The sequence below is a fragment of the Calonectris borealis genome, chromosome W, assembly GCF_964195595.1.
Source record: "Calonectris borealis chromosome W, bCalBor7.hap1.2, whole genome shotgun sequence".
NCBI classification, from domain to species: domain Eukaryota; kingdom Metazoa; phylum Chordata; class Aves; order Procellariiformes; family Procellariidae; genus Calonectris; species Calonectris borealis.
Window position 1 is genome coordinate 3,170,128 of NC_134351.1, and position 24,027 is coordinate 3,194,154.

At 41.9% G+C, this 24,027-nt stretch overlaps 2 protein-coding genes across 5 annotated transcripts in view; both read right to left on the reverse strand.

The window, feature by feature from the left end:
- Positions 1–1,970: 1,970 nt before the first annotated feature.
- LOC142074683 (zinc phosphodiesterase ELAC protein 1-like) lies at positions 1,971–6,868 on the reverse strand. 2 transcript variants are annotated; one of them, XM_075135466.1, is made up of 5 exons: positions 6,718–6,868; positions 6,229–6,463; positions 5,372–5,550; positions 3,497–3,964; positions 1,971–2,947 (listed from the first exon to the last, which is right to left on the reverse strand). In XM_075135466.1, the coding sequence occupies exons 3-5, from the start codon at positions 5,526–5,528 to the stop codon at positions 2,484–2,486; spliced, it is 1,089 nt and encodes a 362-aa protein (XP_074991567.1). In that variant the 5' UTR covers positions 5,529–5,550; positions 6,229–6,463; positions 6,718–6,868; the 3' UTR covers positions 1,971–2,483. The 2 variants fall into 2 exon arrangements, with proteins under 2 accessions (XP_074991567.1, XP_074991569.1); XM_075135468.1 differs by lacking the exon at positions 6,718–6,868 and adding an exon at positions 6,592–6,710.
- Positions 6,869–11,125: 4,257 nt separating this feature from the next.
- LOC142074897 (NAD-dependent malic enzyme, mitochondrial) overlaps positions 11,126–24,027 on the reverse strand; it is a 32,731-nt gene continuing 19,829 nt past the window's right edge. Inside the window, exons 5-16 of one of the 3 annotated variants that reach the window (XM_075135858.1) lie at positions 23,139–23,214; positions 22,216–22,377; positions 21,585–21,688; positions 21,132–21,241; positions 20,925–21,022; positions 19,757–19,870; positions 19,549–19,663; positions 18,269–18,411; positions 14,670–14,772; positions 13,975–14,045; positions 13,169–13,267; positions 11,126–12,788 (exon numbers count right to left, since the gene is read on the reverse strand). In XM_075135858.1, the coding sequence (XP_074991959.1) occupies positions 12,639–12,788; positions 13,169–13,267; positions 13,975–14,045; positions 14,670–14,772; positions 18,269–18,411; positions 19,549–19,663; positions 19,757–19,870; positions 20,925–21,022; positions 21,132–21,241; positions 21,585–21,688; positions 22,216–22,377; positions 23,139–23,214 (1,345 nt within the window). In that variant the 3' untranslated portion in view covers positions 11,126–12,638. Of the gene's footprint in view, positions 12,789–13,168; positions 13,268–13,974; positions 14,046–14,643; positions 14,773–18,268; positions 18,412–19,548; positions 19,664–19,756; positions 19,871–20,924; positions 21,023–21,131; positions 21,242–21,584; positions 21,689–22,215; positions 22,378–23,138; positions 23,215–24,027 lie in introns of those variants that run through there. The other 2 variants (XM_075135859.1, XM_075135860.1) reach the window with 2 other exon arrangements.

Here is a 24,027-nt window from a genome sequence, read left to right on the forward strand (position 1 = left end):
CCCTTGTACAAGTCGTGCAGCAAGACAGCTCGCTAATTGACTCAATAATCCAGCCGAAAATTAGCCCAGAGGCCGTTTTCTTGCAGGCTAGCAAGAACCAGTGGTTGTTTAGCCAGGCAAGCACTGGACCGGCACGCTGAGCTGGACCGCGGGGCACGGAGGAGCGAGGCTCGCTCCACGCTGGGAGCCTGCGCCATCGATTCATCTCACACACCTACCCACACCCTCCGTCATTTGAATGGGAACTGAAGACATTCCTGAATTCACAGCAATTAACTAACCACACAAATGCAAAAATGTATTTACCGCTGGGATGGATAACCCAGTTCTGGAGCAGCATGATCCAGCACTGTGGGGAGATGAGCTGCAGCGGTGGGTGCACACATTTCAGGTTGCATAGACTTTTGGATTGTCCCTTGTTTTTATTTCCATCCTTTGATTCTATCATTTGCAGGTGGTACCCAGTGAATTTCCACAAAGCGTTTAAGTTGTTCCCTAAACTTCGTATCACAACTGTGAATGGCTTAGAAATAGGAATTTTCAGTTTTTCCAGAATGGAAGCAGATGTAGCAGAGCAGGTCAGGACAACGAAGAAAGTTACTCTTTCACTGTATGAAACATAGACTAGCTGGAGTCTGCTCAGCTTTTGACTACATAAAGCAGAGCGTGGTATCAAGATCTCTGCACCTGCCATTAATTTCTATCTTGCAAAAGAAAAACAATTTAGGGGGGGAAAGAACGTGCCACTGCATGATCTGTAGACTCTGGCCGCTTTACACCATTTTTAAGAGAGAAGTCATAGAGATCAGTGAATTTCTGCTCCAGAAGTCATGATCTTCAAGTTTGCAACTCTTCCCAATATTTTTTTTTAAAGAAATCAAAGACTTCCTCTACATTTGAAGCATATTTGAAGCATGAAATATTAATATTGGTGTAACTCAGTTCGGAGTTACCGTAACCGCAGGTGAGATAGAGTCTCTTTGAAGGGTTGGGATAAGCCATCCAACTCAATTCGATCCCTTTAGTCAAACACTAGGATCACACTCCTTTCCTTTTTCTTTGAAAACTGTTGCTTAATTACAGCTGAGTACACTCTTAGTCAAGAAAATGTGAAGAGTATAGAAAAATTATCTGCAGGATTTAACATCCTCATCTCACCAGCTTGGTCTGGGTGAGGATTACCACTGTACACAAACCACCTTTGAGCGGTGCACCATTTACAAGGGAGAGATCTTTAAAGAGTGGGAGTGCTTTTGTTTTTTGGAGCTTTGTTATTCTACATTTAAAGCAAGGAGGGAAATTGTATATTAAAACAGATTCATTTTCCATCTGCATTACCATCAACTCAACAAAAGTACAGTTAAGCTGTCCTTAAACCTGCCAGAGTTTTCAGTGTTTATTAGAAAGCTATGAAGTGTTTTAGCTTTCAGGAATCCATGCTAGGGGAAACATATTTAGGCTAGATTTTTCAAAAGCACAGATTTTTTTACTTTTGACCAGAAAATTGAGCTAAAATTTGGGAAACTTCAACTTCTAGTTTGTTTTGAGGTGGGAAGAAAATGAGATAAAGTTGGTCTACATGTCCCTTAACTGAAAGAATAAAGTCATTGCAGAAACAGACTGAGCTATCCATAGGTGAAATTCCTCCCATAGGAGTATTTCTACAGACACAAATATGCTTTTATCAGGATAATTTGCCTTTGAAAATGCACTTGGAGAAACACTTTAAGAAAGACTACTTGTCATCTGCCTAAAGACTGCCACAGCATACTTCCAAAACTTTACTGATGCAGGGAATAGGTATGCAAACTTAGGGCTCTCACTTCAGAGCTCTAAATGAATCAAATTTTTAAGAGTGATTCACTTTTGACAGGAAGCCTAAACTATATTTATGAGAAAACTGCATATACAAAGGCAGAATTATAAGAGGTCCTCAAGTTGAACATAGCAACACCCCCAGTTACAAACACTTGGCAGGGTTATAAATACTTTATTACTGTCAGTGTAATAGCCCTCTTACATAGAAATTGGATAACAGTTACAAAATACTGTATACAATTTTGAAATAGATGTTATTCAAAAGCTTGTAACAGGCAAGATATCTTAAATTCTGGTTCAGAACACAAACCTTCCTGAGGGCTGTATTAAGCCAAATGATCCAGTGCTCTGCTCTAGGAATCTGTGGTCCAAGGAAAACCCCTGAAGGCTCGCACCAGCCTACACATTCGGTTTCTTGGGAGACTAGGCGTCCGAAACCATCACTTAGGAATTTATTCCAAGTTCCAGATGATGGAGTATCCTTTTTTCTTGCTTTACAAAAGCAACGCTAACTGTATCTGGTACTCTCTCCAGTTTGCAGCGGTTCTTTGCGTGCCACAGAAGAGAACTAATTTGGATACCAGAAACCCTACCATTATTTTTAAGTGCTATCCAACACCATCCTACTTTATGTCTTCATACAGAACTTGCTAACACTACTATTTTTACTTTTTCATTGGAATTTCTATTGTCATAAAATCCTCAGCTAGTGTTACTTCTTGACCATCTAACACTGACTCTGCCTGTCTCTTCAGTTCGGTGATGTCCGTATCTCCCTCGCCTCTCTGAGCGGCTGGTTTATACCGCTGACTGAAGTGAGTCAAAACCAGTTTCTTAACTTTACATAATTTTGCAAAATCCGATGCCATTTTTGGAGTGCTATGACCATGCTCCCTGGCCTTTTCCTCTTGGGTATCATCCAACGTGGCTTCATGTATCAGTACATCTGCTTCACAGCAAAGCTTCACGGCCGCATCTCCAACCACCCCTGAACAATCCCCCAAAATGCAAATTTTTCTTCCAGGAATAGGGTCTTCTAAGACGTCTGATGGAGAAATCGTTACTCCGTTTTCTAGAACGATTGCTGTTCCATTCTTCAGTTTCCCATATAAAGGACCTGGTTGAACTCCTGGTGAATAAAAGCAAAAGAGTCCATAAATATTATGATGAGTGTCAGGTTTTTTAAAAAAAAAAATCACTTAAGAAGAAATACACTGTATATAGAGCTGTCTCACTGAAAAAATACAACCTCAATATAAAGAGCAATTGATATTTCACACGCTTCATACAAATAAAGAGCTTATAACATTAGCAGGAAGTGTGTTTGAAGAATCTAACGTCTGAACTTGTTTGCTCTTCCCAGTATGAGAATGGTCTGCAGTATTAATTGGCACAACAAACTATTAATTGGTTACACACCAATTCAGACTGCTGCATCGGTATGAAGTATTAAAATGTCTTTAACAGAAAGTGGAAAATTGAATTAAAATGGATTACAGAGAGATACAGCAGCTCTAATTTGCTAGAACCCCTAGAAAGGTGGTCATAAAAAGATTTCAACTGCCTATGAACACAATTTTGTTACATTTGCTGAAAATTGGAGTCGCTACTCAGCTTGAACACATGCGTTTAGGCATTTAAAAAATTAAAAAGAAGAAAAGTAAGTCAAAGTAGTTACCAAGGTCTTTCAGTTTCTGTACATTGAGTTTACCGGTCCGGGGCTTCTCTTCCACCACAAAGCCAAAGGAAGGAACGCGGTGAAACAGGCGAAATGCTTTCAGAACTAGCTGCTCATCCTCAACCAGCAAGTAAGAGTTTTCTACTGGATCCAGGTGGAGTATTCTCCCTCGTGCTCCCTGGGGAGATACCTCATCTCTGTCCAAGTAAGAAAACTCCTTAAATTCTTCTGCGGGGCACTGGTCCTGCGTAGGTACCAGTTCATGAACAGTGTAGGGAAAGAGAAGTTGTGAGTGGGAGAGCTCCATGCTCCTCCATATGAAGTTTCGCAGTCCTATTGGCCCATAAATATCAACAGGTGGTTTGTTTGGGTCAGGGCTACTTTGGAGGCTGAGTGTACACAGCAGGCCAGGAAGTCCAAAAAAGTGGTCACCGTGAAGATGAGTTATGAAAATCTTGGTAATTCTGCCTATTGATTAGAACAACAGGAAAAGAAAAACAAACCAGAAGAAGATAGGAACATAAATGAATACCATAACAACTCAGAAATAACCACTTTTTGGCAAGAAGTAGGAAATAAGGAAGGAGGGAAATTAAAATAAAACCAGTGTTTAAGAAATAAATCCCAAACCACAAAGTATTTTTTTTTTCCACAGTAGCAATAAATTTCCACAGAAGGTTTATTTTGGCTTGATTTGTCAAGAAAAGACTGCCGAGACAAAAGTTTTAGATGCTTCTAAGCAAAACGTCCTACAAGCACGGAACAGAATCAGCTGGTGACATCTGCCATATTAAAACGCAAAGAAATGCTGGAAAGTGGTTGTGCTTTCTTATATTACATGGACTAATGAGAAATACAAAGTGGCATCTGCGTTGTTCCTAGTTTTGGATCTAGCACATGAAATCAACATAATTTAAAAAAAACAACAAACCAAAAACCATCCAGTTTTGATTTCAAAGTTTTTAAAAGGCAAGAACCCCACGGTTCCTGACCGGTTTGTTTCAAACAGATGAAAAATTGCACTTAAAGATTTGGGCTTTGTTTCGTGTCCGAGTTTGTCTCATTCCAGCTCTCAGGCACCGGGCCCTGCCCTTGCTAGCTTAAAAAAGCCCAGAATTTTCTCTCACTACAGACACATGTACTTTAATCAGGCTGCCTCAGTCTCCTCTGCTAGCTGAGTTCCCACTTCCTTGCGGTAAGGCATTTTCTCCAGCATCTGTTAGGACCGAGCAATAGGGAGGACAGAATCTCTTTGTTTTGATTTAAGAACAATTTAATGAAAATCAGTAAAATTAATAAAAATTAGTCTATTCACTTGGTCATTAAATCCCCTGATAGCTTCAGATTTTGGAGGAGCAGGAGGTTGGTTTTCTCTTTATAACTGGTAATTCCATCTTTATAACTTGAGAGTCAGAAGTCTGCTCTTGCCGCTGTAGACAGCAAAAGCACAGCGACTGAAGGTAAGTCTGGTTTCTACTTTATTTGCCAAAATGTAAAAGTTACCACGAATACACAACTTTACTTGAAAATAAAAGCACAATATTTATTGACAAGAAGACTCACAGCAGGTATTGTCTAGAGCTGTCTTCAAATACAAACTGTGCCAGCTTAAAGCTGGTCTGTGGTCCACATTTGAAATTACAAAACCCAAGAAATTAATTCAGGAGAGTTTGGTTCTCAAACTCTTTTCCAAAGGGCAATCAAGGATTACTGCACAGCAGGTTCAGCAACTGCCGCCCAACTGCCAGCACCTTCAGATGCTCATGCATGTTTAGTATGTATTCAAATACCACGAGCATGAGGACAAAGTATTTTGTTTAGATCTCATGAAACTCTTCCCCTTCCCTCATCACAATACCTTTCAACAGCACAAACCTGCTTTGAGATGGCTCTTCATGAGTTGTGTTTGTGTTCCCTCTCCGCAGTCGAAGAGCCAGCACTCTCCTTCCCTGCGAAGCACTAACGCCGATGCTCCTCTTGTTGGAGAGGGATATGCTGAGCCTGTGCCAAGGAAAGTTATATCCATCGACATTTTAAATACGTCGGTATGCCACCTGAAAGAGAGATTTTGAGCCGCTGAACATAGATATTTATGCTGGGAAAGAAACAAACTTTTTTGCTTTAAATAAAGGCATCCTATGTACTTTAGCATGAGAATCAAATTCCCCTTCCCTGAAGAAATAAAAATAAAACCTCCCAAAAGTAGGATATAACTTTCAGACAACACAATATTTACAAGCAGCAGATTTCCTTTTTATGTCAATAGAAGGTTGCAAACACGCAGCCCAAACGCAAGACGCGACCTTTGCTCATTACCTAAAGAAACAGCCCCAGCCAGCTGGAAACGCTCTAATCTTTAAACCCACTGTTCTTTCTTCTTCGCTTTATTTAAACTTTGAATTTTCCTGCATGTGCTTTCCTCTAAAAGCCTTTTCAGGTTGACTAACACCAACCAGCCACTTCTGACATTTAAATGCCATTACTGGACATCAGGAGTGGGGCAGCCCAGCAACGCAGAGGGGAAAGATTCGCTCCCCTCAAAACAACTTCAGAGACCGCAAGGGGCGGGAGCGACCTCATTTACTTTGCAACGGCATCCTTGAAAGCGATTGATGTTTTACTTCTCATCAGTGTTAAGCGAAAAATTAAACCCTTTACGTAGCCTGAAGGCTGCGCGACAGATCACGGAATGCCTATTGCAGCAGAAGGATCTATACAATCAGCTGCCATACCCCAGTTGTTCATGTATCCGCTACATTGTCCAGATGAGGAGCCTGGCTGGTCCGCAGGAGGAGGAGAACCTTCGGAAAGCTGCGTTAGGAGCAGAACTTCCACGTGCACGAAGCTGTCTCGCCTGACGGGGCGTGCTTTCTCCGGCCTTGGTCTTCCCAGACTTAGTTCCTGACTCGTTTTCAGATGTATTTCCACCTCATTTCAAACTCCAGGTGCCTCAACAGCTTCAGATACCTACCAAGGAAAAGAATTACTATTTCTCAGGTTTAGTTGCTTTTAGAGCTGCCACAAGGGAAAGCAGTCCTCTTCCCCGCTGTGCTAGCAGGGTCCTCCAAGCACACCAAGGTGCAACATGTAATTACCCGACCTTGGGGGCCAGGACAAACATCCATCACCCCCCCAAAAGGCAGAAATAAACATTCGGCTGCCTTTTCCTCAGTGTAAAAGCCGATTAACAACTTCCCAGCTGAACTGGCCTCGGGCCTTACGCCGTGAATTTGTGTCCGCGGGCTGGGACGCGGGTCCAACCTCTCCCGAAACCCTTCAGGCTGCCCGGCCGCCTCCACCCCCCCGGGCCGCGGCCCTCCGCCGCTCCCCGAGAGCACTTGTGGGGAACGGCCCGAAGCGGGGGCAGGGGCCGGCAGGACGAGCCCGCTACGCCGCGGCGAGGGGACGCGGCTCCGGGGACGGCAGGGTTCAGTCAGAACACGCGTCACGCGCAGGCCCGGCCCGCCTCCCCGGCCTCCCCTACCCGCCCGCCCGGCCTACCTCCCTCCGGCGGCAGCAGGCGGAGCCCGCCCGGCCCCGCCGCCTCCGCGCCCTCCCAGGCGGGGCTGCAGGGCGGGAAGGGCCCTGCGCTGCCGGGGCCCTGCCTCACGCCGCCTGAACCTCGGGTTTTGTGCATCGGTTAAAATACGGTGTAGATGCTGGAGTCCCCTGTGAGGAGGCCCTTCGTACAGTGCTGTCAAACAGCCAGGTGTTCTAGAAAACCCGTTTTGAGGTAAAATTGTAATCGGCCTACAGCCCAAGTGCCTGTTTGCTGATCATTCGCAAGGAACAAAAGGAGAAAAATAACGTCGGTGATTTAGGCAATTGCATACCAATTCTGTAGAGATCGAGTGTTATTTTTTCAGAATAAACAAAATCAAATGTAATTTAGGCAAAGGGAATGCATTTTACTAAGAAAATAGAAGACCAGAACACACATTTCAATAGTTACAACATTATAAAGGAGAAAAAAACCCCATCAGTTCACATTTAAATACAATGACCCCCCCCCAGGTAAAGTCAACCCCAGACAGGCTAGAACTGTTCTCACAAGCACTCCAGCAGACTTACGTTTATTCGTGTAAGTAGGTATGTTTAAGATAGAAATAAATGTAAATTATTTTGACATTTTATTTCTTGACACACTGGCCTATGTTTGTGTAGTCCTAAAAGTATTTTTATTTCCATTTTCATTAGAAAGGAACCACTTAAAGGATGGATAAGTCAAAGGTACTCAGAGAGTTCAGTTCAATCCAGCGCCCACTTCGGGTGCGGGGAATATAAGCGCACGCCATAGGGTTCCTGCCCCGCAAGCAAAATGTCCGATGCGAGAGAGCTTTTTACATGAGCTGTAGCATGGTCCACCGTGCCACCAGGTACCGGATTCCCCACGTACCATCTAGATGTTAGCTAGATGCTCCTCGGGAGAAGGCACGAGTAAGCTGCATCCCCACCGAGTGCTGCGATTCGGGAGGCGACGGCAGGAAGCAGAGGTCTAAAGCGTGCTGAATTTTCGTCGTGGTTCACCCAGAACATCTGCAGGCTTTCGGATACCATGGTAATGTGTATTTTGGGAGTAGGTAGGTAGGTCAAGGTAGATCCATACAGAATTAGATGTCCCTTCACCAGCGGCAATGGAATTACATTGCTCAAATTCAGCTGTCAAGTGGGTGCAATTAGAGCTTTGCTCTAGATTTTCTCCTTGCTCCAGTATTCAATGTAACACCAGTCCCTGCCTATAACGTACGGCTGTTATGAAACAGGATAGCAGTACGCATCATCTTGAAAAGAGTCCAAAAACGACAGTGGTTTTCTTAAACTCAGGAATAGCACTTATAGCTGAGACAGAACAGGAGTCCAAACCGTACTTTTCTTACAGTCCGATCTGAGCATCTCGTAGATACCTTTATCCGAATAACAGAGGTGCTCAAATCTGCACCTTTGAAATCAAGAAGAGCCGGAGCAAGTGAAAGACAACTTGGATTTACTTAGGCCCAGAGTCAGCTGAACTAAAATTCACAGTTGTAGCTGTACAATAGTGATCCCCACACTCTCCTACAGAAGTAGTCACGAAACAGCGTTGCTTATGAAAAACTAAAAGGTGTATGATTCACCTTTACAGTCACTACCAGAGGAGTGTGACAAAGGGTTACCTTACCCCCTCCTGCAAAACAGCGTGCTGAAAAAAACAGTACAAAGACACGCACCTACCACAGGAAACCTGTTAAACACCGATCTGCATGTGAAGTGTCGCTTTGTTTTAGGCTTGGAAAACAAACACAACATCATGAAACACCACTGTTCACAAACATAACCAAGAACTTATTCAAGGAGTCACATCTGGGTTTTAAAAATCTATCAGCCACAACGTTTTAATAGTCTTCCTCTACATGTCAATTGTTGGCACGCGGGCATGCGCTTCAGGAACATACAAAGCTTTTTAACATCTTTGAAGAAGAACACACAGATTTCTTAAAAAAAGGCTGCGCTCCCTTAGCTACCTTTCTTCTCCTCCCCTAGACATTTCTATACATTGCTGCCAAGAGGCTTCCTGTTGATTTTAAGGAAGCAAGTCTTGGACCAGTCCTGGAAAAGACTGAGCTACTGACCTCAGTGGGAGTTTCTGATCCTCTCAGAAGTGTTCTGTACATCCAGAATAGTATCCTCACAGAAGAGACATGAAAGACAGACTTCTATACCGTTCGGAGGGCAAAAGTCACCAGAGCTGTGTGAAGAGCTAGAACACTAGTCATCCTTTAGGTGACATATTTTTGTAAAGAACAGTATAAGCTTAACTTACGCTATATGCTAATGCTGTAAGTTATACCATTACAAAATGCATCCTGGTGACAACTCTTTTCCTTTGCATACTGCGTAAGAGAATTTTCTGTATAGATAAAGATCGGTAAATGCTTTTAAATAAGCCAGCAAATAGAAAAAAATCAGGTTAAGAAGAATACAAAAAAGGATACTGTGGTTCCTTACTAAGCGGCAAGATTAGCAGTTGTAACTAATTCAAAGATTAATTAGATCTGAAGAATACACAAAACCAAAGATGAATCTATATGTTTTATAAAAAAAAAAATCTGAAAAAGATGAAATGGAGAGTGAAATGCACTTAAAACTTTGTGAGCTGACATGTTACCTGTTGCTAATGGAAAACAATGGCTACACATGAAAGGTAAGATTCCACCATGTCTATATTGCAAGCTATAGATGATCCACATAACCTGATTAAACAATGTCCACAGGTGCCTATGCATAGATGAAGTCTAACTGGTACCACTTAGCTGCCGTAACTGGGATAGATTAGAGAGACACAGTCAGGCCTTCTCTACTCTAGAGCTCCAACACATCTGCAGCCCCATCAGGGCAGGGCTGTATTGCCACTGGAGCCTCCGAGCCAGTTAAAGACTGTTTTTTCTTCACCTGCACAGTGGGATTTCCAGAAAAATTATGCAGGAACATTTGTACTTGGGAAAATCCCACTGCTGGCCAGTTCTGAACAATCCCTCTTGGCATCTGCTTAAAGACAGCAGGGAGCCTGTGCCAGGAAGGGAAAGGACTGCACTTCACGGAACAAGCATCTTCCCTCGGCTTGACAGCAGCCACTGCAAATTTCCGGCACGGTAGCTCCCTTTGGGAACCAAAAACACTCTTGCCCAAAGCAAGACTCCGGCTGCACGCAGGTAATGCTATTTTCCCAAGCGCCAGGTTTTCCTGAGTACTATCAATGCCCACTGATTATGAACCATGACTGCACTTCTTGCCTGAAAAAAAAAAATAATCAGACTGAATAGACGGATGCAGATCTTTATTTTGTAAGACAGAGCCATATTTATGGACCGATTGCCTTGCCTCTGTGATCATTATCAGGCGGGACACAAGATCAGTGCATGGGATATTTTTGTTACTCGTCTGCCTAATTAATACGTTGGCAGAAGTGAGGAAGCGTGCGTTCCCAATATACTTGAATCCAATGATGCAGAACTCCGCTGACACACTACCACAGGCTTCTGCTAGAGTTGAATTTTCAGAAGGTAAAAATAATTTGTACGCTAAATAAATAATTTTTCAGTAAGATCACAAATTTAAATACGATAAAAACCAGGCATAGCAAAAATAGATGAAAAAAGAATTATTTGTAAAAACATCATATGTGTGTGTTGGTCTTTTTTGTACATATACTTACACATACAAGTTGCAAACCACGTACGTCGCCCAACTTGGCAACGTAGCATTTCGAGTCCACCAGACAGCACTTTACCACAGTTTGAATAGGCAGTCTTCTCCCCACATCACTATTTTCTGTGTTTATATAATCAGTCTTCTTTCCTCACTTAGGTAAAGCCTTCCCAAAGTTTACTGTTCTTTTTATCTAATACACAAACATAATTTTAAAATCAGATACTAGGCAGTAAGCGACAGAAACCATGTCCAAGGGGATACAGAGACTATTTTCCCTGTTCTATTCTTTCTGCACTTTCCAAGATGAATGAGGATATGAGAGAGGTGCCTGCCATAGGTAACTCCCAAGCAAGCTTTACTTCATCTCTTTGGATTTCGGCTTCAAGTTTGGCAGTATAGCCCTTTTACATGTATCTATTTTTTTTTTTTTTGTCCTTTTTTGCCTTGATGCAGCAAACTATGAAACAGCACATTATCTTTATTTCTGCTCCTGACATACCACTGTTCTTGTTACAGAGACCAGATTTAGAGCGGTCACAGACTGTAACTATCACTGTGTGTCCTTGCCTGCTAATACAAAGTAATGGAGGGCACTCAAACGTGATAGGAACAAAATGAAAAGGAACGCACATTGTGGTATCTGTATCAAATGTGCAGTACTATTCATTGCAAGGAAAAATTCAACTCACAATTTTTGTTTTTACACAAAAAACCTGACAAATTAAACCTGTAAACGGAGCGAGGAAGATGAAGTGATCAACTTAGAGCTTCTAAGCATTAGATCTTTCGAGTCCTGTAATCAAACTGAACTGAATATACTGGAGTGAGACCACAAGAAACATTCAGTCAAACGTCTGTAAACGTGCGTGTCAATAGCTGCCTGTAACACTTTCTGTTCCAGCTTCATCAGCTGCGTGTGGGGGGGTTGTTCGAAGTGGCAAGTGAGTCCACCTAGGAGTTTTTGAGTCAGTGACATCATGAAAACACCACACGCAAGTCTTTTTGTGAGACCAAGGGTATGCAAGGGAGAAAACAATTTCACTTAGAAGAAACAGAACCTTGAAAAAATTAACAAGTGAAACAAAAATCCTTTGCTACATTACCTTGGAGTCCACTGCAGAAAATCTCCTTGTAAAATCTCTAAAAGATTTCCGTAAATTACTTCAGATCCTGCCTTTATGTGATAGAATTTATTATGCAACAGCGTAGCTTTGTTTTTAAAAGCTATTAAGTGATTAATATTATTTTCAGGCTTTCCAAGGATAATTTTAGCTAGTTCACATTTTTCCTGATAGAAGATTTCACACAATGATGAAAACACGAAATACAAACACTGCTGCAGATTCCACATGTGCACACCACGCTGGTCCTCAAAGCACATTCAAAGAAACAGAGCAGCCAATGCCACAAGTCTGGACATGGGCATCTTTAAACATCGGACAAAACAGAAAGCCCATTAGACTGTTAAATTTGTCTTAAGCTGTCCTTTTTTTTTTTTTTTTTGACAAATGCTCTCTGGTGATGTCACAGATAATGCAATGTGACAACACTAGGACAATTAGAAGACTGATTATTAAAAGCAGAAATAAATCATTCTGGAAATCAGCAGTGATGAGAGAGCTATAGTTCATCATTAAACACATGTAGCTAAAACATTAATGGAATTCTTTATGTGGTGCTGGCTCAAAGCTAGAAACGCAATGTCATTATTTAAATGAATTTTGGAGAGCTCTCTCATTCCTGTGACGGATGCCATCATCCATACAGTTTATCAGGTACTTGGGAAAGTGGGGAGAAATCTACGTCAAGTGAAAAACAGGGTAGAAGGGAAAAAAAGACAACAAAATGAGCGAAAATAAATTACAGGACTCAAAGATCACGATTTAAATTGGTCTGAAAAAGGGATCCCTGCAGAGTAGAAGATACTGCCTGAGGAGTACGATCTTCTGATGCATCAGTGAACCTTAGATTCAGGCCAGTCATACACATCTGGCATGAAGGATTCGTATTCGTAGGTCCAAACCTTTGATCGAATGTAATGGTTCTTGTCTGCAGGTTCAGGGTAATGGAAAGCCATGTTGTTTGCGTACAAAAATTCCATAACCTGAAAAGTTAAATCACCATGCAGTTTGTGCCTTTTACTACATTCACATAACATCCACGCTTCCACTGCAATACGTTTAGCACTCACAAACTGGATAAAGACAAACACCAAAGTCTTTTTACAATTCCTGAATGCCTTGCCAGGGATCTGAAAACTTAATTTCAGAAATCAAAGGAGCACAATTTTGGCCCGTCATCACTGCCAAACTGAAGCATCCAACAAACCCAAGATTTTTGTAAGTGTCTCTTATTAAAGGCACAAAGAACTGGGTATTTTGTGCCCAAGCACCTAGTGTTCAAGGGTCATACTGTGCAATTCAGCAGGTTAATGTACACATAAAACACTTTTAATACAGTCCATTTTTTATGCTTCACACTCACCTTGACAGCAATATAAATAGAAACTTCCCTGATATTAGACAGTGGAGGATAAAGTCTTCCTTGTGCAAGTTCTTCATCGGTCAACTGTTCTGTCAACGCCTGAGTTAGAAAAACAAACAAGTTTTATTTACTGCATCCCGAATGGGATCAATAACATGCTAAAACACCTGAGAGAAACAAGTTGCAGTGTTCTTACTACTAGAGTGCTCCCAAAGCACTGGAATAAGGCAGTCAAAATCTCAAAATTCTCAAAGATCAACTCTGCAATCTGTGCCTGTATCAGCAAATTCTGCTTGTAAGCATTTAGCAAAATAAGATCCTACTTTTTTGGAGGCTGCACTACCCATAACCATGAAAGTCATGCCTGCAGGACTGCCCATGTGTTTGGCCAGTTGATTCACTGGGTACTCCGATGTGGTAGGTGCTCCTGCTCCAGAGTGGAAAGGCAGAAGAGGACGGGAGCCCGGGCACCATGTGCATCCCTGACAGTGCCAGCTGTGGAACCCGGAGCGGGGCGGGAGGAGGAGTAGGTTTGCTGCCAGACCTACAAGGCTGGGAGGCAATTTACACATGGACAGATTTCCTATTTGGGTGTTTGGTTTCTGGATGAAAAAATTAAAATTGCAGTGGAAACTGATACTTTTCACAATTTTGTTTGATCAAAATCCATTTTTTCCCTTGGGGAGGGATAAAACCAACAGAAATGAAACAGGAAACCATAGAGTTTCAGCAAGATTTGAGAAATTGCCCATCATGTCATCCACCATCATGTCAGAAGCCACAGCCTACTCTGCTTCCACACTTACCTTAGCAGCCTCTAGGAAAACCTTATCACTAATATGTCGAACACTGCTGAGGATCACAGCGAGAGCCACGCCTACAATAAAATTATCGCCAATTAGGGCCACATCATTTTAAAATATGCAGCCTGCTGCCGAGAAGCTGTGAGTCATCTAGAATGTTACTTTTAAAAATCTTCCCATAGCTTTCTACACACATTCACAAAACTACTACCATGTGTGCTAGTCATTTACTATAATAGGTGGCTTTTGACAAGGGGTTGGAGCTTAGCAGCTCAGGGAGGAAAGGGAGAGAAAGGGGAAAGCAGAGAAATATCCCTGGTGCTTCTTTTGTACCCTCACTTGTGCAGACATAACTTCAAGAGGAGCATATTGACACTTATTTTCCCCTTCCCCCCAAAAAACAAGCAGAGGAACCCATAACGCAGCAGCTTTCAAAGCCTTTGATAACACCCTTTCGTTTTCTTAGAAATATCCCGTCAGGTGAGCTCACTGTATGCATGTCGCATATGTAGCTGCACATGCCTAACATCCATCCTTAACTGATTTCATTCATTCTTCTGATTGAGTTCTCAGCTTTAAACGCCGGTAACACCTCTCCATGCTGCTTCACTAACTGTGCCTAGTGTAGCAAGGGAACCCAAGAAAAGGCGCTAATAGCCCAGTCTTAAAGATTAAAAGACGACAATTTTATTTATTACCTGGAAAGATATAAGCATTGTTTCCTTGGCCTGGTTTGAAGGTTCTTCCATCTTTCAGAGTCACCAGCTCGAAGGGACTGCCACTGGCGAACAAGCAACGGCCCTGTTAAACAGAGGAATAATCACAGTCAGGCAGCTTCTAAAGAGCCAACAGTATGGAGCAATACAGTCATTATGAAGTACAGGGACACCAGAGTCCTACAGCTGCCAGTCAGCTCTAGGACTCAGTCAGGAAGGTACTCGAGCACACAGCCAAATGCAAAAAGACAAACGGCCCTACTGAATGCAACTGGATTCAAGCACATACTTAAATCCCTTGCTGCCTCAATTTCTACAATCCCAGAATGACAACAACCAAACCCACCCTTTCCAGTAGGGCCTGGAAGAGATACAAGAATCAGTAAGCACCTGTGTGTTTCTGCAGCTGCAGAACGTGCAATGTTTCTGCAGGAAACATCTGGAAAGCAAAAGAGGCAAGCGTACACATTGAATTGTGCAGCTTTCTAAGGAATGGAAGCAATCTATTTGTTTTATCATTCATTGTTCTTTAAGACAGCAATGACTTAGAGGAACTACTCACACACAAAATAAAGTACTTGTGTGTTAACCATTATTATAACCATAACCATATATCAGGAACCATGGCCAGACGCCAGGACCCACCACCATAGGGACTGTACAAAGACAGCTGAATAATGGCCACTTCCAAAAGGAGACTGAAATAGAAGCCACTTGTTTACTGATGGGTGGGAGGGTTATATCACACTTTTATTGCTGAGAGGTCTGAGAGGAGTGAATAATGCAGTTTGCTTATCCTTCCTTTGAAAAGGATTTTAATCAGCACGAAATATTAAAACAAATCCAGAATCTGGAGTGTGAAACATACCCTCCAGATAAATGACCCGTTCCTCAAGCAGTAAAACCCCTGTAAGCAAAAAATCTTGACTTTCTTTTGAGTAACAGGTTTAATAACATTACTTTAAAATATTTAAGGCTCCCCAGGACCACTACATTTGAGAACAAATTACCCAAGAAGCTAAAGACTCAGGAAATAGGTTTGAATGTTAGGGCATACCCATGACAATAGCCTTTTTGTGTAGGGAGCAAAACATGGTGGTGTTGGGTTGACAGTTGGACTAGATGATCTTAGAGGTCTTTTCCAACCTTAATGATTCTATATGGATGCATTTGAGGACAGGACCAAAAGACAATAGAAATTAAAACACAACAAAAGCCCATACAATACACAGTGGCAGAGGGCACTAAAGCATCATCAGGCTTTTACAGGTGCCATCTAGCGGAAAAAGAATAAGGAATGAAAGGTTAGCGATGGTATCTTCCCTTCCTTATTGACTTCCTAGTTTAGCCTAAGATTTTCCACCAGCCAGGATTAGGCTATTCCTATCAGACATCTCTGATCCCTAATTGCCTGACAAACTTTGTTAGTTAAATGACAAAGTAAGTAAAGTCTGAGAGGATTTTCTAGGTAATTACTGTATCTTGAAGGGAAAACTACTATACATTTTGAAGGGCAAACTATGGGTAAACAGAGTACGTTTCAGAGAACTAAAGAGCATTATGAAAACAAACATGAGATATGGAGAAAAGTCTAAAGAGCCAGAAACGTTACAAAATGTATTAATAAGGACTGGAACAAAATTACACCCATTCATTTACTGACCAGTAATATTTAGTTGTCCAAATAACCCATGTCTATAAATAATAACTTACGGAAAATCGCAAATAAAAGGACACATGGATCCAATGCAGGAAAAAACAAAAGATCCTCTTTCTACTTGGCACAAACTTCCTAAATAGCACTATGCTCACACAGCTACTTCAGTGAAGACATGTTACCACACCTGAATCTAACCAACACTGTCTTGCTTCTGCATCCGATAGCGACAACTACCGAGGTCCAACGCCTTGGGACTCAGCACACAGCCATGGGGAACAAGTGAGCCTCTTCCCTTGAAACATCTATTGCTCTGTTGATATTCTATAAAAAGTGCAAGCAAAATTAGGCTGATTCTCTCTCTAATAGTGCTGCTGGCCTCCTTCAGCCATCAGAGATGCCAGTAGTTTTTACATTTATTTATGCCAGCTAAAGGCTTGGCTGTATAACTAACTCTTGTTTACTTTCTATCCAAGATATTGGAATTTAATTTTATATACTGAAACACTGCCCAACTCACTATTCTGGCTAATGCAAGATATCCGAGAAATATTAAACCATCTTCAATTAAAAGCGTTCTCATTTACTATTAAAAGCTAAAGTCTAGATTTTGTCCAGAGGCTGTCATTCCTGCCTAGGGCTCACTCTGGACCTGCAAATTTCTGTAGCAAGAGTTCCCTCTGAGCTGATGGGCCCAGTAACATGGAAGAGAATTTGGGTGCCAGGCGGAAACGATGGAGTTCTGCCCTTCCCGGTGTGAAGCTAACACCGCTGAGGTGGTTGTGCTGGAAACTGAGCCACACTAACAGTGGAAAGAAGTAGTTCATAGTTCTGCATCAAGAAACAAGGAAAGATCTCCACCCACTCATCTTCACATGTGAGTCACTTGATTTGGGGCTGTATTTAAAAAAAAAAAGAAAAGAAAAGAAAAAAATATGTCTTTTCACAAGCCCCACCCCTGAAGTCTGCAGGCAGGCCCTGTGGACAGGGGAAAGATCACAGCGAGCTGAAGTCTACAATGTAAAGAAAAGGCATTACCAGCCAGTTCAAAGTGTTAAAGTTAGCGCTCTGTCTGCCTGATGCTCCCTTGCCCCCGTCTCCTTCCCCTCAGGCTGTCTTCAAAGATGATTAGTTTTATATAAAAAGTTGTGCAGAAGGGTAAGAGACTTGCTTCATTAGCGGCAAAACCAAGGTCTGGATGCGCCGGTGATAGCGTTATTAAAAAAATCACCCCAAACCCCCAACTTCCAAGCCCCCACAAGCACCCCACAGAGGTAAGAGTGCTGGACGAGGTGTGTTTATTCTTGGTTCACTCATTTCAACGTTTGGTGGTGCCAGTGCACGAGACACAGACGTTGCGAAAGGCGAATACAAGGACAGAGGGCCACCACAGACTCCTGCACTGGAAGCACAGGTCTTCGCAGGTCACTGTTAATGATACGAGTTCTGACCTGCAGACACTAGGAAATGAGTTGAGTGCAAAGCAGAATTCCCGGATTGATGCAAGGACATTATCTGCTTTAAGGACTTTACTCACAACGTGGCAGCCATTACCTTTTAAAGGTTGCACCTAGTATCTATTACAATGTTAATGTAGGCTGTGTCTTTAAAAACCAAAATAATTAAAAAGCGTAGTGGGAAACAGTTAATTAATCAAAGATATGAAACAGTACCTAGTGGTCATTCTTTTAAAAAGTAGTAAGATTTAGGCTATTTTAAGCTTTGCAAAATGTCGTTATTTAAAAAATCAAGACTTCTTTTCAAATCACTTCCATTTACTTTTGCCAGAAGACAAGAAAGATCTATATTATTATGTCAGTAAATCCAAGTAATAATAAAATAATTTGAGTTCTTGCATTCTTACGCTCAGTAAACAGTTCTATCACTAAGTGCCAATAGGTCAACATTTCTAAACATTACATACCTCTGTTAACGTATATGCTTCCTCTGCTGTGCATTCAGCTTTCACTGTAGGGTTACTTAGTGCAAATATTATGGGTCGCTCATTGATAGAGGCCATTGCTTTGATCACATCCTGAGAGAAGAGCCGCCCAGCTCCTGCAACTCCTGAAGTAAATGGAAACACATAAAAATAGAATCAATACTTGACTGCCTCAGGGCAGATGACAGCGACTGGAGATTAAGTTCATGTCACCCCTGAAGCCTCCCACTCAGAGCAAAGCATCGCAGGCTTTTCTAGCAGCAGGAGATGGAAACCAGGCACTGCTCTGTTAGTGGCTGCTTAAAATTCTCATTTTCACAGGAACGTCTAATTAATGTGTTCCAAAAGCCTATTTTACATGATTCTTTGTATTGATCTATGTAAAGAACATTTATCGCTGCCCTGGATAAGCAAGTGGGAACTCAAGGTTCTTCACAGATGATTCATGCTAGCTGGGTGTTAACTGTGCAATGCACATTCCCTTGATATTGGTATTTCTGACCACACCCAAAGACATAAGTACAAATACATAAAAATGGTGTACATTGGGACAATGGCTACAAACTTCAGGGTGGCTACTGAGCCAAAAGCTTTTCTTCTCCAAATAAATCATGTGCAAAGGAAATTGCAGTCTGTAATCCCATCTGACCTCTGCAGACAGCCACAGTTATAAATCAATACCTACATATGTCAGTGACCTAACAGGTATTCGTGATCTGCAGTATGAAACAGCTTTTCAAGCCATGCTGCTGGCAGATTCTGGCCAGAGAAGCTGACTGGGGAAGGAAGGTCAGGAAAAAAAGAAATTACTCAAGTTAGGGAACTCCTGTAAAGCACAAAATGCTGTGTTTGTGACTGTTCTCTCCTTCGCTGCTGGTGTAGGGAATGTGTCTGGGAAAAAGGTTGTATTTTTGTCTTCCTGACTCTTAGTGCCCTTCATTACAGTTTCAGTTCATTGTGGCCATGCAGTCCCTGAGAACTTGCTCAGAGAGGTCCAACACCAGCTGGACAAGGACTAGAGAAAGCAGTTAACAAGGATACAAGATGCAGAAGGGGCACCACAGCTGCAATGAAGGATGCACTGAGAGCTAACCTGCAGCTCAGTATATTTTCAAGCAGAAAATGGACCTCACATTTTCATCTTCTTTACATCAGCAGAAATGCAGATCACTGTCACCAACCTCCTTGGATCCACATTAGCAAATTAAATGCAGTGAATAACCAAATGATGGTAACACAGAAGCAAAAATAACCTTACTTACCAATGATAGCTGAAGGCCGAAGTACATTCACTGCCTCTACAAATGTCTTTGGTATCTGCTCTGGAGCCTGATGTGTAAATGACTCTTGATTGGAATCTACCTTTTGTTCTCGGCCCTATAGATAAAAAAAGTTGATTCTTTTGTGAGAAGGATACAGAAAGCACTGGCCATCTGTATTGTGGTATTTCAAAGCATGGTGCACCCCTACCTGAACCAGTAAACCATATTTGTCAAACATCCATATTCTCCTGTAGGCTTCCTCAGCAGAAACACCGCTTTCCATCATAGCCATAACAATGAGGTTCGCAATTCCCAGGGCGGCCTTGTGGATAAAAGGACTTTTGTTTTTTAACAAGTCATAAAAGAAGCCTCTCATCACAAACAGCACCCTGTTCAAGATCCCCACAAAAATCATTTGGTAAGTCAGCTCTGAAACACAAGCAATGTTTGCCTAGATGGGGGCAGACTCCTGGGATCAACAGCATCATGTCTTCTGGCAAAAGAAAGAGGCAGCTCTCCTGGGTACTGTGCCCCCATGCCTGTACCAGTTCAGCAGCCACAATAAAGCAGCCCAACCAGACAATAAGAACAAGTTAGTGCTGCAGCCCTCCTGTCAAGAAACCACGGCATAGTCTTTTGTGCCAAGCGGCTTTCCAAACCTCTCTCTGCTCCCGCTGCCTGTGATAAAGGCCTTGCAGGCAGAGGGCAGAAAGTGGATGCTGGCAGTGCTTCCCTCCACATCCCTTCTCTTGGCTCGCTGCACATGCTGTTAAGTCTGGCAGGAGAAATAAGGAAGAGGGAAGAGCAGAGCAGGGCTCAGTGCTCAGGCAACAATACAACATCGGCCAATTACTGCAATCTGGACCTTCCCCAGCTGGAGAAATGTTCAGCTAATTAAGTTATTTTGTCAGCACCATAGAAGCAATTTTGATGATATACCAAGAAGCATGGTGCTGGTCCTGACACTGCTGCCCCAGTAAGTAACTAGCGTCTGCTGCAAACAGCCACTGACTTAACTTGCTAAAAAAACCACTGTGTACTTCTCTCCAATGCTATAAAAATTAACAAGATGTTCTTACCCCCCTTCTTATTAAACCATAATTTTATGGTAAATTCCCCTTCAACTACACGCAAGTCCCTGATGCTTTTTTTCAAGTCCATGTAAGAAAATGAAAAACTTGAGTCCTTGCAAATGTTAAGCACCTTTCAAATAGTCATCTTTAAGCAGGTAATCCCTCCTCTTAATGTATTTCAGCTGGCATTATATAAAAAGTTCTGCAATGGAATTCAGAGAATGTGAATCTCCACAAGTCCCACAGAACCAGAAAATATACAGTTAAATCTCCTGTTGCTCTAGAGCCCTTAAAAGAACTCACCTCTCCTGCTCCAAGGAACAGCACTTTCTGCTCTGCAAGTGGTTTACCAGTGGCTTTCTGCGCTGCCAGCAGTCCTGCCAAGGCCACTGAAGCTGTCCCTGTAAAAGCAGTACAAATCTAAGGAGAGCTGAACAGATCTGCGTGGCAGATTATGGTTTTAGGCATGGTTTTTGCATATACATTAAGGAACATAAACAAAGGGTATACCTTGAATATCGTCATTGAAGGTACAATATTTCTCTCTGTATTTTCTTAAAAACCGAAAAGCATTGTGGTTTCCAAAATCTTCAAATTGGATAAGGGTGTTCTGGCCATACCTACAGAACATGGCAAATATTCCTATCACTAGAGACACATAAAGAAATAAATTCCTTTTAAAACAAATCCTGCGTAATCAATTATCTTTCGAAAGAAGATGTCCTCAGGCCTGTCACTGCCTCAGACAGTTCCATCTCCGCTCTGTGCATATCTAACAGATAACTACAGGCAGCGTGTTCCAGGTCACAGAGAGAATCACTACGGAGCCAGAAATACAGCCACGTCTCTTGACTTTTAGTCCTATCCTCATTCCTTAAATGACTGTTTCAAGGACAATGTGTTACGGGGTTTTTTTGCCAGCAGTTTTGGCCATACTTCTGTGCAGAATATTCAGTGTCATACCTGTCTGTAATGGCTTCCATAAATTCATCAATAAGGTCATCGTAGACCTGTGAGCGATCCCTTTTTTGGTATAGGCCCATATAAAATGGATCTTTTAAGAGTGTCTGAAAAAGAATAAATCAAAGACAGCAGCAGGATGAATCACTTCCTCAATATACACTTTCCAGAGTTCACAGCAACACATTTCACACCAAAGATACTGCATTTATATAGCCACTGTAACTGCCTCCAGTCTATATCAATGTTCAGTAATTTCAGCTGGCACTTGAGGTTGGTGATGGCTGCTTTTAAAATGGAACAAATCAATACTGTGAACAATAAACTGCTTTATAAATCTGATTCACATTTCCAGCTTCTTAAAGTCAGGTCAACCTGACTGCCTATTTTACAGTGTTCCAGCATTCAAATTACTTCCAAATGCACCATTTCACTGACAAATTAACTGGCGTTTTTCAATCACTGATACGTAACTGTATAGTGAATTCCAAATCATTTACCCTTACATAAAATATTTGGTTTTATCTTACATAAAAGTGCTCAAATAAAAACCTTCTCTTATAGTACTAAATACTCTTAAATAAATACTTTTCATAGGGATAACTTATGGCAGGCAAAGTTCAGTCAAACTCACTGTATTATCAGTTCCAACGTCGATGCACACAGGCAAGCATTTATCTGGATTTATTCCTGCACAGGCTGTATACAAACACAGTTTTCCTACTGGAATTCCCATCCCATACACACCTAGGTCTCCAAGACCCAATATTCTTTCTCCATCTGTGACGACAACAGCCTGAAAACAAAAACAGGTGAAATTACATATGATGACTGAAATTTATAAAGTTTAGAGCAATACCAGTTGTGGTTTTTTCCAGGCAAAAATTCAGGTATGGTTGCACAGTCAAACAAAGAATAGATTACAAGGAATATTTTACTTGAAGCAATAATGCTTAATGTTAGAATCTGCTATGCTCCTTTTTCTTTGCTGAAACCCACTGCCCAAATCTTTGAAAGCTAAGTGGAAAGGATCCAAGCTGCCATGTGGAACTGCAGCTTGTAACTTGGGTTTACGATTTCCACTTGTAAATTCAGACATCAAAAAGTTCGTATAAGTATCATTCACCTCATCTCCCCTCGTGGTTCTCGACACAACTGGGTCATACAGGATTTAATGGCAAAATCTGGGCCTCCCAACTACCACTTGTGTCCTAATCTGAGGACGAGATCACCTCTCCTACTGCTATGTAACACAATAAGTAAGACCAGAGGTGCGTCCCCCACACCTCCCCAAAAAGTGGAATAATGAAGTAAAATAAAAAGTTTGGCAAGTCTAGTTCTCATCACCACTCTTTACTCAAACCATAAACCTCATATTTAGGATAAAACACTGCTCTTCAAGATACACATTATCTTCCTTAACTGTATTTTGCCATCATCGTCAAACAGCCAAGGATGCATTATTTAGTATTTACATTTCCATCAAATACTAACAAATCTTAAGAAGCTCAACTGAGATTAAATAACAACTAGAAAAAAATTACACAGTGGTAGTACCTTAACGTCATTCTCTGGCCAGTTGTTCACAATTGACCTTATATGGCCTCTGTCTGAGATAGAAATAAATAATCCTCTGAAATAAAAAAACAAAGCAGAAATATTTTATAGGTGGCAATTAGAAATTTCACTTTGCTTTGTAAAACTAAATGTCAAACAGTACAATTTTCTTAAAATTGAAAGCGTTGCAATCACGGACATAAATCCCTCAAAAAGGATAATTTCTAATACACAAGTCTATTCAGCTACTTCGACACTCTAAAGTAAGAACACAGAGAAAATATTTTTCATGATGCTACCTGGATTTTACACTACTACAGATATCCACCTTTAATAGTCCTATAGGGCAAAACACCTCTGGTGTTAGCGTCAGACATGACAGGATCTACGCTCCCCTGTAAGGATATGAGAAGGGAACGTGATCCCAAGCCTGGCTTTACCTCAGTGAATCTCCGTTCACGACATCACACAAGGCGAGGGGAGGGAAAAGAAAGGAAAGACAGGGACTGAGCATACTGTCTTCTCCAAGACCAGGAGGAGAACAGTGCTTGAGTGCTCCTCCATGGGAACATGGGAGGGGAGGCAAAGGAGCAGAGGTGAAGAGAAGAACTGTCCGTACTATTCTGCTCGGGCAAGCCCTCTGTGGTTAGGAGGAAAGGGGCACGAAAGGCTCGGCAGAGGTGGTAACAGATCAATTACCAACACTTGGAAAGTGCTGGTTCTGGGAAAGAAAGGGGCACATCCTGAGCTCCTGTCCATGCTGCTATTTCTTGTACAGACAACTTCTAGAGGGGGACAGTTTTCAAACTGGTCTATAATACATACAGAGACGTGGAAGAGAAAAGGACGTATGTGAGAACTAAGAGTACACCTTTCACATCCCCTGCCC